Source organism: Cyprinus carpio, chromosome B5 (genome assembly GCF_018340385.1).
Source record: "Cyprinus carpio isolate SPL01 chromosome B5, ASM1834038v1, whole genome shotgun sequence".
Classification (NCBI taxonomy): Eukaryota; Metazoa; Chordata; class Actinopteri; order Cypriniformes; family Cyprinidae; genus Cyprinus; species Cyprinus carpio.
Genome location: NC_056601.1, coordinates 18,237,383 through 18,249,160, shown reverse-complemented (window position 1 = coordinate 18,249,160; position 11,778 = coordinate 18,237,383). Strand labels below are relative to the sequence as shown.

The 11,778-nt window shown below is 38.1% G+C and overlaps 1 protein-coding gene across 2 annotated transcripts; it reads left to right on the top strand.

Annotated features, from left to right (window-relative positions):
• Positions 1 to 6,265: 6,265 nt before the first annotated feature.
• Positions 6,266 to 9,741, top strand: LOC109072439 (homeobox protein orthopedia B). Of its 2 annotated transcripts, none has more exons than XM_019088673.2 (3): positions 6,266 to 6,431; positions 6,786 to 7,183; positions 8,473 to 9,741. In XM_019088673.2, exons 1-3 carry the CDS (start codon positions 6,395 to 6,397, stop codon positions 8,980 to 8,982), a joined length of 945 nt encoding a protein of 314 aa, XP_018944218.1. In that variant the 5' UTR covers positions 6,266 to 6,394; the 3' UTR covers positions 8,983 to 9,741. The 2 variants fall into 2 exon arrangements, with proteins under 2 accessions (XP_018944218.1, XP_042580605.1); XM_042724671.1 differs by having other exon boundaries at positions 6,266 to 6,470.
• Positions 9,742 to 11,778: the final 2,037 nt, after the last annotated feature.

Here is an 11,778-nt window from a genome sequence, read left to right as displayed (position 1 = left end):
TATATATATATATTTATACACATAGCAATGTATTTGCTTTATTTCAATTCCTTTTTGCAGCCATCTTCGGTCTACTATTACAGATGGCAATCTGATTTTGATTTAAGTATTTTGGTGTAGGCCTGTATCCTTAGGTCTTGGCCGCTCATTTGGATGGAGCAAGCCTACAACTCGCCTCCAAAATATTAGGATCTTAGTGCATGAGATGCTCTAAATAAGATGTCCAATGTAGTTTATAGCATGTGATAATATCCTTCAGGGGCTCACTAAATCATTTCATGATCTGTTGCCTGTTGGCCTCATCCGACAGAAAAGGGCGAGTGGCTGTGGTGCATCGCCCTGAAAGTATAAAAGAGATGAAGGTAAGGATATTAAGTGACTCTATAGAACATCCAGGGCACAACAGAATGATTGATGGCGGGACAATGTGAGAGCTTGTGGACAGAGGACCCTTAGAGAGGCAGAAAAAGCCATCTCCAGCCTGGTGTGCTCGTGTGGTCTATTTGTATGAGTAATCAGTTGAGCTCCCTACTCTGTCAGTCCTGTTTACTCACTGATTCTCTCAACAAGACAGTCATTGACACGGGATAGATGGGGATAGTCTAGCAGAGAAGCCGGCGGCTTTAAAGAGGTTAGGGTTACGTTGGAGTCTCCAGACCCAAAGCACTATATTACACAATGTGATATTTGTAATACCTGACCATTTATTTGAATTGTCAGACTGTGTGTGATTTCCTTATGTCCTAGGAGTGTGTGTGTGTGTGTGTGTGTGTGTGTGTGTGTGTGTGTGTGTGTGTGTGTGTGTTTGTGTTAACTAGACTGGCTGCATGTGTCACAATGGTTCATTTCCACCAGCTGATGCCCTGCTCTTCTCGCTGTAACCGCAGTAACATTCTCTCCCCTTTCCGAACGTCACTAATTTCTCTTCCACAGTCAAACACACATGCGCACTAATGGTGTAATTGATATTCAGACAGCGCTCTCTGCGAGGACATGAGGACTGCATTTAGATGTGTGCTTTTTCGCACATTTTCGCACATATTGGTTGCCCGAAGAGCCACGCTGGGTTTGAGTTAAAATATGCTCACAGAGAACTGTCATTTAAGCGTCATGCCAAGTGCAACCACCTCTCTGCATTTATGCGTCCCACTGTACTTTATTTTGTTATTTGGCATGTACCGTAGACTCGCTAAGGCCCGTGCATTAAAGTTCGTTTTCCACTAGTAGTAACACGTAAATCTTTTTAACTGTTACTAAGTTTGCGTGCTGTCTTTCATTTATTTTTTTCCATATAAGTCTACTTTGACTTGGTCATATCTCGCCACTCCTTGGTTGTTTCGTGCACTAGGATAAGCCACTCATCCAGTTTTCCCTAATCACGACAATTACTTCTGAATTATCTTCGGACCCTGACAGACGTTCCTTGTAACTCTCTTTTATTTTCAAACGGCCCCTAATCAGCGACTCTCATTACAATCGCTGATTAAACTGCAAATTATCCAGCAGCGCCAACAGTTCGCGCCTACCACCGGCTCGTTCAATATCAATTACACCGAGCAGCATGTCTGCAGCCTCCGGGAGCCTCCAAGTGCTTGATGGTGGCACTTATTAGTTTGGAAAACAAGGAAAATACTAATAATCAGGGGTCATGAGAAAAAAAGAGGACACGGAGGGATTATAAAGTAGCAATTGAAATGCTATCAATAGATACGACATTCTTCTTTGCGCACATATAGGCTACTGTAGTTGCCTTTGAAATGAAATGGTAAACATACCTGGAGGAGTGTCTGTTACTTCATGTGAAGTCACCAACTTCCAAAACAAGCGATTTACGATCTCCGCTTCTTCTTAGTCATTTTTCTCCTGTGCATTTTAATGATGAAGAATAAGTTCCATTTAAGGCCTATGAACACGAAGCTCTGTTTAAAAGCCATCGCCCGCTGAGCGCAGCGATCTGGATGTGTGGTCCAAATTCATTTATACTACCCTCAGATAAAAATAACATCGTGCTAGGCAATTACTTGACGAATCATATGTCTCAGTGCAGTTATATAAACACAAATGAATATGTTCTTATTGAAGAACAAATGGGGTGAGAGGGTGGTATGGCGAAATGAAAGCATTGCTAAGCGCATTTAGAGGATTTACAAGTTGTGGTTCTCCTCCGTGATGTGCGCATTTGTGATATCGATTTTATTTTGATTACACAAAAATTTAAAATGGCCCCCAGATGTAGCTTTGCTACAGGTTGGTGCAAGATGTGCTACAGGCTAACAAACAGGCCTGTATTGGCTTGATAAAATAATATATTTTTTGGAAAGATTATGTACAGTTTTCAATATTCAAATAATTTTCTACAGTAGCTATTCATAAGAAATAACTCAGTAAAATAGCCTTTGTATGGTTAGTTTTCGTTATGCTTAGAAAGGAATGACGCATAGATCTACATCTTGCCTATAGCAGAATGCAAAAAAAAAATCATATGGCTACTTTTGTGCCGACAAAAGTGCATTCTTTGAATTAAGAAGCGACAAATCAATTTGTTATATTTCACATATATGCCTCAGTATAAGAATAAAATGCCTCCACTGGGGCATCTCTTCATTCAAAGTGGATTATCTGGGTTTTTTCAAAGCTGCAGTAAAGCAGCATAGATGAGATATTCATTTGGTGAGTTCAGCTTTGTATATGCTAACAATGACAACTGAAATTATTTGTGTAACTGACACAAAGTGTGACAAAGTATGTCAGGCTTTCTGAGCAAAGAACACACATTACTGAAGATCTGCCCCATAATGCACCTGACTAATGGCAGCTTGCCCACGCGCCCTGCTGATTTCATGAAAAATGTATTTTGTGCTGTCATTCCGACAAGCTAGCAAGCAAATCCGGAAAGAAACTATTAGTGCGCATTTATTATTAAAAGTGATATCTACAAACTCTATTAGAAAAATCAGCCAGCAATTTATTCAATAAATGTATCTCGTTTGTGCGTAATTGATAAATAATCAAAATATATCAACGTAACCTGCACACATTTCAGTTACAATCAAGTAAAAGTAGACCATTTACCACCTGACTTGGTCCGAATTAGAGCTAAATTGACGATCAATTAATCTTGGAGCCGCTAGAGTTGTAATTTGTGGACAAGCAGCAGAGAAGTGGCAAATAAATGGAGTAGAGACAGGAGATTAGTGGAATGAGCAGAAAGGAGCTGAACCGCCTCGGTCTGTATAGATAATGGACTTGCAGCTGGGTCGCAAATTGCTGGATTTGTATCATCAGTAGGAGTCAAATTGTAGACTTTATGATTTATCATACAGAGTACGAGGGTTCTTTTTTTCTTAACTTTAAGGCGGAACACGGTAGTTCGAATGGGTGGGAATCTTCTGGCATATTGACAAAATGAGCAGTTTTAATGCAGTTTAAATTAACATGGGTAATGCTTCAGGTAAATGTATAATAAACACTTTTTTAACGAATACAATAGGCGAAGACAATAAAAAAAAAATTGCAACACAGGCGAGATGTTTTCACTTCCACAGATTCATCTGCACTTTTCAAAAATTTTGTCAATGACATGATACATTGTAAACATCGCCGTTTTGAAAGATGGCCTTATGTACCTATTTTTATTGCTTTATGAAAATTATAAGACTCATTCACTCCGAGTTTTCTATGGAAGGGGAGTGGTTTGGAGCATTTAAGCATTACTGTTTCACTCTCGTCTTGCAATGTACAAGGTCAGTGAAACTAATTATTTTCAGTATTAATTTGCTGATGCATTAAATTGCATTAGCAGTGTGATTATCCTGGAATTTAATAATTACTAGCACATGTTCCCAATTTGGAAAAACTCAGAGTGACCACTGACCCAAGTCCTCCCTTCTCGCAAGCTACTTAAGGCCTTTCTTAAATGAATAATGTCAGTATATGTATTGTCTTAAATATTAGTTACCACACCCTGTTCCTTTACTTGTTTGACACGGAGTTCACTTCACTGATTATTTCAAACAAAACAAATTACAAAATATGATTTTTTAAATAATTTTAGTAATTTTAAAAGATTGCTGTTCCACGGGTTTTGTGTCAGAGTAAACTTGACTAATCCTCTTGCATAAGGCCCAGAACTGAATTATGCATCTGTAAATCAGGACTAAACCTTGCATTTAGACTTCGAGAACAAAGTTTTAGTGCAAACGTGGACATCGAAGTAAACACAGTTTCATGTTTAGATGATTGTCGTGCTTACCCCCAAAAGTCTCATTACGGACCGTAATGGAGGCCAGCCACTCCGTGACACACCAAAGCTCCATTTCATTACGGTAATCGCCGTCCAATGCTGATTATTTTATTTAGGGCCATAATTGTATTCTCCCCAGAAAACTCACGTTGAAATCGGGTCCACATGGAGGGCACCGAGTCTAATCACAGTATGAGATGCGACGGGGGTCGCTTCTGCTTGAATGCAGGAGCCGTTGTGTTACTTTCCAATTCACTTAGGCTGTTTCACGGTATATGGTGAGCCCTTTGGACCTTTTATCCAACTTATGTCAAACCGCAATGTCATTTACACAAAATAAATAAGAATTCCTCATGGATGGAATCGGTAAGTATCAACAGAAACTGTCCTGTGAAAATAATAAAATAACACCCAGAAGTAGGCCTATATTAAAGCACATTCAAAATCACGTTTACATTTTATATGAACACTGCTGCAACATTTACAGCCAATAATAATTATAATTACAATAATAATAAATAACGACATTATTCCTTCTGAAATTAAATTGTAAATGGCAAGCTTTCAAATAACAAACCATTTGGAGTTGAGATAGCTATAATTTCAATATAATTGACTATCACCAACTTGCAGGGCCAGAAAAGAATGCATGCTCCAGTAATTATGGGTTAATTAATTAATAATAATAATAATAATAATAATAAACAGACAAATCTATTGTTGTCGTTATATTAAATTATAATATTTTTATATAAAAATGATGCCGTGATTATGTAGCCTAGATTATTTTCTGTCTAAAATTTTGCACTGGTCTGAAAGGATGTTTAGACCCATGCCTTTCTTTGATATTCAGCTGGATTCAAGCTATATTACTGGAAAGTACGCGACGACCCCAAAGCAAAAGTATGCAGAAATATGACAGCATTTGTAGGGTTTTTAGTGATATTCGAGATTCCCATATCCTTTGTGTTTCTTAATTAGGCTACTCTCAGTAGTCCAACAGCTTGGCTGTGCACATTCATGCTAGAAACCGAAGGGAGCACTGATTGATTATACAAAAACACGCTGAAAACTTGACAGCCTGGAGAATGTGCTTTCGCTGAATGGATTAAATTAGGCAATGTATGTCAGCGAGTTTGAATTAAATAAGTCGAATTACTTGCGTCAGCGCTGATGAAACATCGATACAACTGAGGCATCAGTACGCATCAGTAGCCTGTTTCACCTCAAGCCTTTACCGAAATGAATTAGAATTCTTCAAACATGATTTACAACGCCTTCTTGCAATATATCTAAACACAGTTAAATTACCACGCATTACTCAGATTTCACTGTAATAACTGAGATGAAAGCTCATAGATTTGGCACTAATTACTTCAAATGCTTAATGGTCTTGAAAATGACTAGTTGGAAATGTACCTTGGATGTGTTGTTAGCTGCCTCAAAGAATTCATCGTTTTTGATAGATGGATTCCACTCAAATAAAGCTGTAACTCACATGAGGGTAATAAAACAACCAGCTCACAGCACCCATAGCAACCCTGTGTTCATTCTCTTCACACGAAAACAAGCAAATATGACCCGCGTTCTGCATTCGATCCGCAAAGGGCCTCGAAAGTATAGGGCTGCAACCAAATAGTGACTTTAGAAAAAGTGCCCCCTATTCCATGCGTTTAGATGGAATAATATTGCATTCCAAGTCGGTCAAGTAGTAAGCTATAGGCTTAAGTCTAGACTTTTCCACCTTTTGTGAAGCCTCTTTTTACCAGTAGCCTACAGAAATATTTATTATTCACTGGTTTTTCACCATGATTATGAAGTCATTTAAAATATATAGCTAATAAGGGGGCGACGCAATAAATCAGATTTGAAATGAACGAGAGCAACTACAGATGAAGCCGGTTTGTGGATTTTAGTGGTTGGTTGTCTCACATTTCCAACCCTCAATTCTGATTGGCTCCCATTTGTGGACGCTCACGGGCTCATCCAACTATTAAGCGCCTCCCAATCTCTCTAAAGAACAGCATAATACATGGAACCGCCTTTTTAAACGCACTGACGACTTTCCTTGATTTGAGCCCTATGCGCTTTTTAAAAGGGTTAAAAGTTGTAGAGTAGTTTGGGAAGCAGTTGTGACTCCAGCAGTGCGCAATGCTCTCTCATGCCGACCTTTTGGATACTCGCCTCGGTGAGTTATCGCCACCAAACTCCGGTCTTCAGCTCCACTGTAAGCTAGAGTATTTTTCAGTCTTCAAACTAGTGAACTAATGTGATTGCAAAACTGATTTCTCAATCTGTTTTTATTTTACTTGCAATGTTTGTTAATTATCAGATAAATTAATTACACATTTTCATCTATCAGCTTATTCTGATGGATTGCGAAACTGAACAATGTTTTTGATAACTGTTTGTGTAACAAATATGTCAATAAGTTTATAATTTATTTTAAAAATACATTTTGTTCTTTCTGTCTTTAATGTGGATATTTACATGTTCCTGCCATTTGGAGAGTATGCTACATTTTTGACTCGTGCGTCCACAGGGATGAAGGATGCTGCAGCCGAGCTTCTCGGACACAGAGAGGCTCTGAAGTGCAGACTAGCGGGGACTGACTCTGGACACCCCGGCGATCTTACTTCGGCTACAGAGACTGTGGAAGGGACCACTCTGCTCCCCGGGGAAGACATAAGTAATGTGGGATCCAATCCTAATGGAATGCAGCAGGTCAACGCCAAAGACCAAGAAAAGCAGCAACAGCAAAACTCTAATAATCAATCGGGTGGCCAGCAAAACCAACAGAAACAGAAACGCCACAGGACCCGCTTTACTCCAGCGCAGCTGAACGAACTGGAAAGGAGCTTTGCTAAAACACACTACCCTGATATCTTCATGAGAGAGGAACTTGCATTACGGGTTGGTTTAACGGAATCACGGGTTCAGGTGAGACAGAGTGGACCTGCTCATCTTTGACATCGTAACGGAGCTTTCCAGCTCGCTATTAACATCTTAAAAAGATAAACGGAAAGCAAACTGAACAAAAATGATATGATGAAAATGATATTTTTCTAAAGATCCGCAACAATTTATTGTATGCATTGCATGTATGCCTTCAATAATAATAATAAGCTCTCTCCCTCAAAAAAAAAAGATGCACAAAATATAGGTAGCCTAAATATCGATGCTGCCCGCTGCGCTAGGCCTACTTTCAAATGTAAAAACATTCAGTGTTGTCAGTGCAAAAATTCAACGTTAAAAATTCCATTAAAAAAGTGAAATACACGCCCTCAAGCGAAAATAAAAAAATAGTACATTTGCAAAATTTTCGTCAAAGAAACAAGTCATCAACGTCAACAGAATACATGCCCTGTTAGACAATACTTTATAAAACGTTTTCTATTAGCTGAATACGAGTTGTGTCGTTAACAGTAGCTAGTATAAAAATATGCAAATTAGAAATAATAATAAAAAAAAATAATAAGGTGTCAATAATAAATCGTATGAGCCAAGCGCTAAATGTTAAAAATACCCAAACAATAAGAAAGGGTAATATCCATTTTGAGCCCTGCTTGTGCACTTATTTTCATCATGAATTCATGATTATGGTTCAGTGATGAATTACGGAGGCCATCAAACTATCAGTCTCCTAGAATGTGCCATCAGCTATAACGACTTCATCGCCAGCTGTCTGCAAAACATCATAGAAATTGCTTGGTCTGTTTTTGTCTTGAAATGACCTTCCCCCATGTTATATCATGGCTAGTTGTCGGTGAAGACAGTAGCATAATATTTAAAATTTTATATAGCGTCTACAAAAAACAAGCAGGTGCATGTTTATAACATTCAGCATTCATGAAGAACCATTGTACAAAGCCCACAAATTTACAGTGGCTCAAATCTGCATAACAAAAAATTAATGCTCGCCTTTTACCCACAAACTTAGGCTAAGCTGTTGCAAGAAATTGTGCGGTAATCTAGCCTATATGTTTTATTTATGTTTTTATTTATTAAATGTTATTCATTTATTTCAACACAATTATTTTTTATTAATTTCAGAATTCAAATCAAATAAATATGTGTTAGCCTATATGCAGTTTAGTAGCCTATATCCTAGCAAAATATTTGTGCAAGAAAGTTGTAAAAGTAGCCTAGGCTATACAACTATAATTCATAGGCTACTCACCAACGAATCGCGTGACTTTCTAAGTGTTTGTTTTTGTTTATCCTTCCAGGTGTGGTTCCAGAATCGACGCGCAAAATGGAAGAAGCGCAAGAAGACAACCAATGTTTTCCGGGCGCCGGGCACTTTGCTGCCAACACACGGTCTGCCTCAGTTTCCGTCTGCGGCTGCGATGGGCGACAGTCTCTGCTCTTTTCATGCCAACGACACACGCTGGGCCACGGCCGGGATGCCTGGAGTCTCACAGCTGCAGATACCGCCTGCGCTAGGCCGACAGCAGGCGATGGCGCAGTCCCTGTCCCAGTGCAGTCTTGGAGCCGGCCCCCCACCAAACTCCATGGGCCTTTCCAGCAGCTTATCGTCAAATGGTTCCGGTCTTCAATCGCATCTGTATCAACCCACATTTCCAGGGATGGTGCCCGCTTCACTCTCGGGTCCAACGAGTGTGAGCGGCTCCCCTCAGCTGTGCAGCTCGCCGGACAGTGACATGTGGAGAGGGACTAGTATCGCTTCGCTGCGCCGTAAAGCACTTGAGCACACCGTTTCCATGAGTTTCACCTAATTTGAGCATCCAAGACGTCTTTTCTGTCACGGCAAACCCCAAGTATTCCTGAAAAACAGTCACGGAGCACTCAGGATATGAGGTTATAACTGTGAAATTACAAATTGGCAGCCTTACTGGATGATGGGACCCAAACAAACCCCAGACAATGCTTATATACAGCAGATGTAAAATCTAGTAATAGTTTTAATGCTTGAAATGTATGTAATTTATTTATGTGTTGGATTCGGTCATTTTTATTTGGTTTTCATAGCTATTGATTTTAATAACGGCGACTTATTTATTTATGAGTATTTATATGACTCTTCATTCATATATGAAGAACAACTGCAAGCATATTTATTTCGCTGATTGGTGATATTATTTTAAACTAAACTAAATGTAAAAGGACACGTTATTAAGGACCACATGTGGGCATGTACAGATTGTTCTACGGCACGTACTACGTTGGAGTGATTTTTCAGGTACAGAACTGAACACGTTGGAGTGAGAGCCAATTTCCAAATAATCAGATTCAGATGCATGTAAAATTTCAACCAGGATCAACAGGAAGTTGTTTACATAAAGCAAAATGAACTTGAGTGTTTGTGTAGATAAGAAAAAAAAATTGTTATCTGCTGGTATGTTTGTGACATGTTTTAACTTATTGTCTGTGCTTATTACTGGAATATGGTTTTTGTAAATGTTTATCTTACCAAATTCAACAGAATTGGGAAAGTTTATGTAAGTGGGTGAATAAAATCATTTTAAGAATTTCAATTGCCAAGTTCATATGCATTTTTTAAGGTGAAGGAGCAAGAAACAAAAAAATATAGCTCAAAATGAAAATTGTCCACATATTTTAGGGTTATGGACCGATAATTTGGAATTCAAACATATGTTTTGTCTTAAGTTATAATTTAGCGCTTTTTTCTCTTTTTTTCTAAAGCAACATTCTGGAAAAACATGCTTTGCTCAACAGAGACGCTCAACAATGCTCAAGTGCATGAATCATTTGTCCAGATTTTTACCCCATCTCTACAGAATTGCTTGACCTTGCCATGTTGTCAATGGGAGTAAATATTTACCCCCTGACATTAAGTAAAAAGACAAAATGATCATACATATAAATAAGAATGGCCTGACACAAATCTTGAGCCTTATTTTATAGGTTATTTTAACCTTTTCATGATCAAGGATATAATCATGGTCATTTGGATAGTCAACGCAACATATTTTCCAGTGATACATTCTAATATATCCTCACAACACTGAAAATTGTTTGCAATATGTTTCAAAATATTTTAAACAAACATAACCATTTAGATTGATGCAATGGTTAATTTTAGTTTTATGGTCAAGATAAAAAAATAAATAAAAAAAAAACAACTTGACTAAAAGGCTTTCCTAAAAGACCTCCTAAAGGGATAGTTCACCTAAAATGAAAACAAATGTAATTTTAAACTTATTTGTCCTTCTTCTGAGGAATACAAAAAGAAAATATTTTGAAAAAAAATACTTTTTTCTCTCTCCAACAATGACAGTCAGTGTTCAACATTTTATAAAATATTTTCTGTTTTATCTTCCCCTGAGGAAAGATTTGCAGCGACATTAAGATGAGCAAATTATGGCATTTTGTTTCATTTTTAGGTGATATTATTCTTCTAGAATTCAAGATTTTACAGCTTTTGGGAAAATGTAAATACTAGTGGTCGTCTACCCTGGATCATCAGTTGGACAGATAAAACAGAAGCATAACATTCCTTGAAGGGTCCTTGGGAAATCTGGGAAACGTAAGACACGCTACTCAAGACCCTTTGCTTTTTCTATAGCAGTAAAGCACCAACATAATTGTAGATATAGCTTACAGCACATTTTACAGAGATAGCTTATGATACTGCACATTACTACTGCATTCATAAATTTCAGTTGCAATAAGTCTGTAGGGATGTATTCATATCTGATTGTAGCCCCTTGCAGACAAATATCTAAAGCAAAATTGTAACCAATTAGTGTGGCATGTTTTTTCTCCTGATCTCTTTGTGTGGTTTGTAACCGTTACCACTGGGGAGGTGGAACAGCCCACAAACATCTGCCTGATCTTTTCTCTGATACAATACCAAGACTGTGTCACATTTAGCAAAGATTCCTTTGAGCTGTGAGAAGAACCATCTACTGTCACTTCAGCAATCGCCTTTATCAGCTGACAGAAGACTCAGACAGACCTGGTCAAATGTAACCATATTTCAAATAATTACTGTAATGCCTGTCACAACAGATAAAACTAGTTCACTCTTTTTTTACATATATATTTTAAAAGCATATGATATAAAACACATGGTAAAAAGCGAAATCTGAAATTGCCACTCGCAGAGTGCTGCCCTGCACTGATGTGAAACTAATTGTCCCAGTAAATTTGCATATAAGATTTCATGAAACAATGGAAAATGCAGAATCTACACAAGCCTCCCCTGATCATTCAACAGTTTCCATGTAGACATCCATCATCATCAGTTTTAGCATCTGCTCTGAGAGACCCTCTGCCTCTCTGGTCCCCCTGTGAACGCATGCTCTGTTCACTGGTGTATTTCATCACTTTAAGCAAAACGCACAAGTGTCTCATGATTAAAACAGAATATAATGACAATTAGGAGATTCTTTAAATGGAATTAATGAGATTTTGTCAAAAGTGTTCGTTGAAAAATCTACTTTCAGTTAATAGTCAGCCCTTAGGGCCACTGAAGACGTTCTTCTTCTTCTTTTTTTATAACATGGTCCCATGGATATGAGTGTAATGAATCAGTGATATATGCACAA

What these genes read in the sequence shown, in the direction of transcription:
- LOC109072439 (XM_042724671.1), top strand. Translation starts at nt 6,395, where the DNA reads ATGCTCTCTCATGCCGACCTTTTGGATACTCGCCTCGGTGAGTTATCG. An exon ending in CTCCGGTCTTCAGCTCCACT is followed by an intron (nt 6,471 to 6,785) that starts GTAAGCTAGAGT and finishes GTGCGTCCACAG; the next exon opens with GGATGAAGGATGCTGCAGCC. An exon ending in TAACGGAATCACGGGTTCAG is followed by an intron (nt 7,184 to 8,472) that starts GTGAGACAGAGT and finishes TTATCCTTCCAG; the next exon opens with GTGTGGTTCCAGAATCGACG.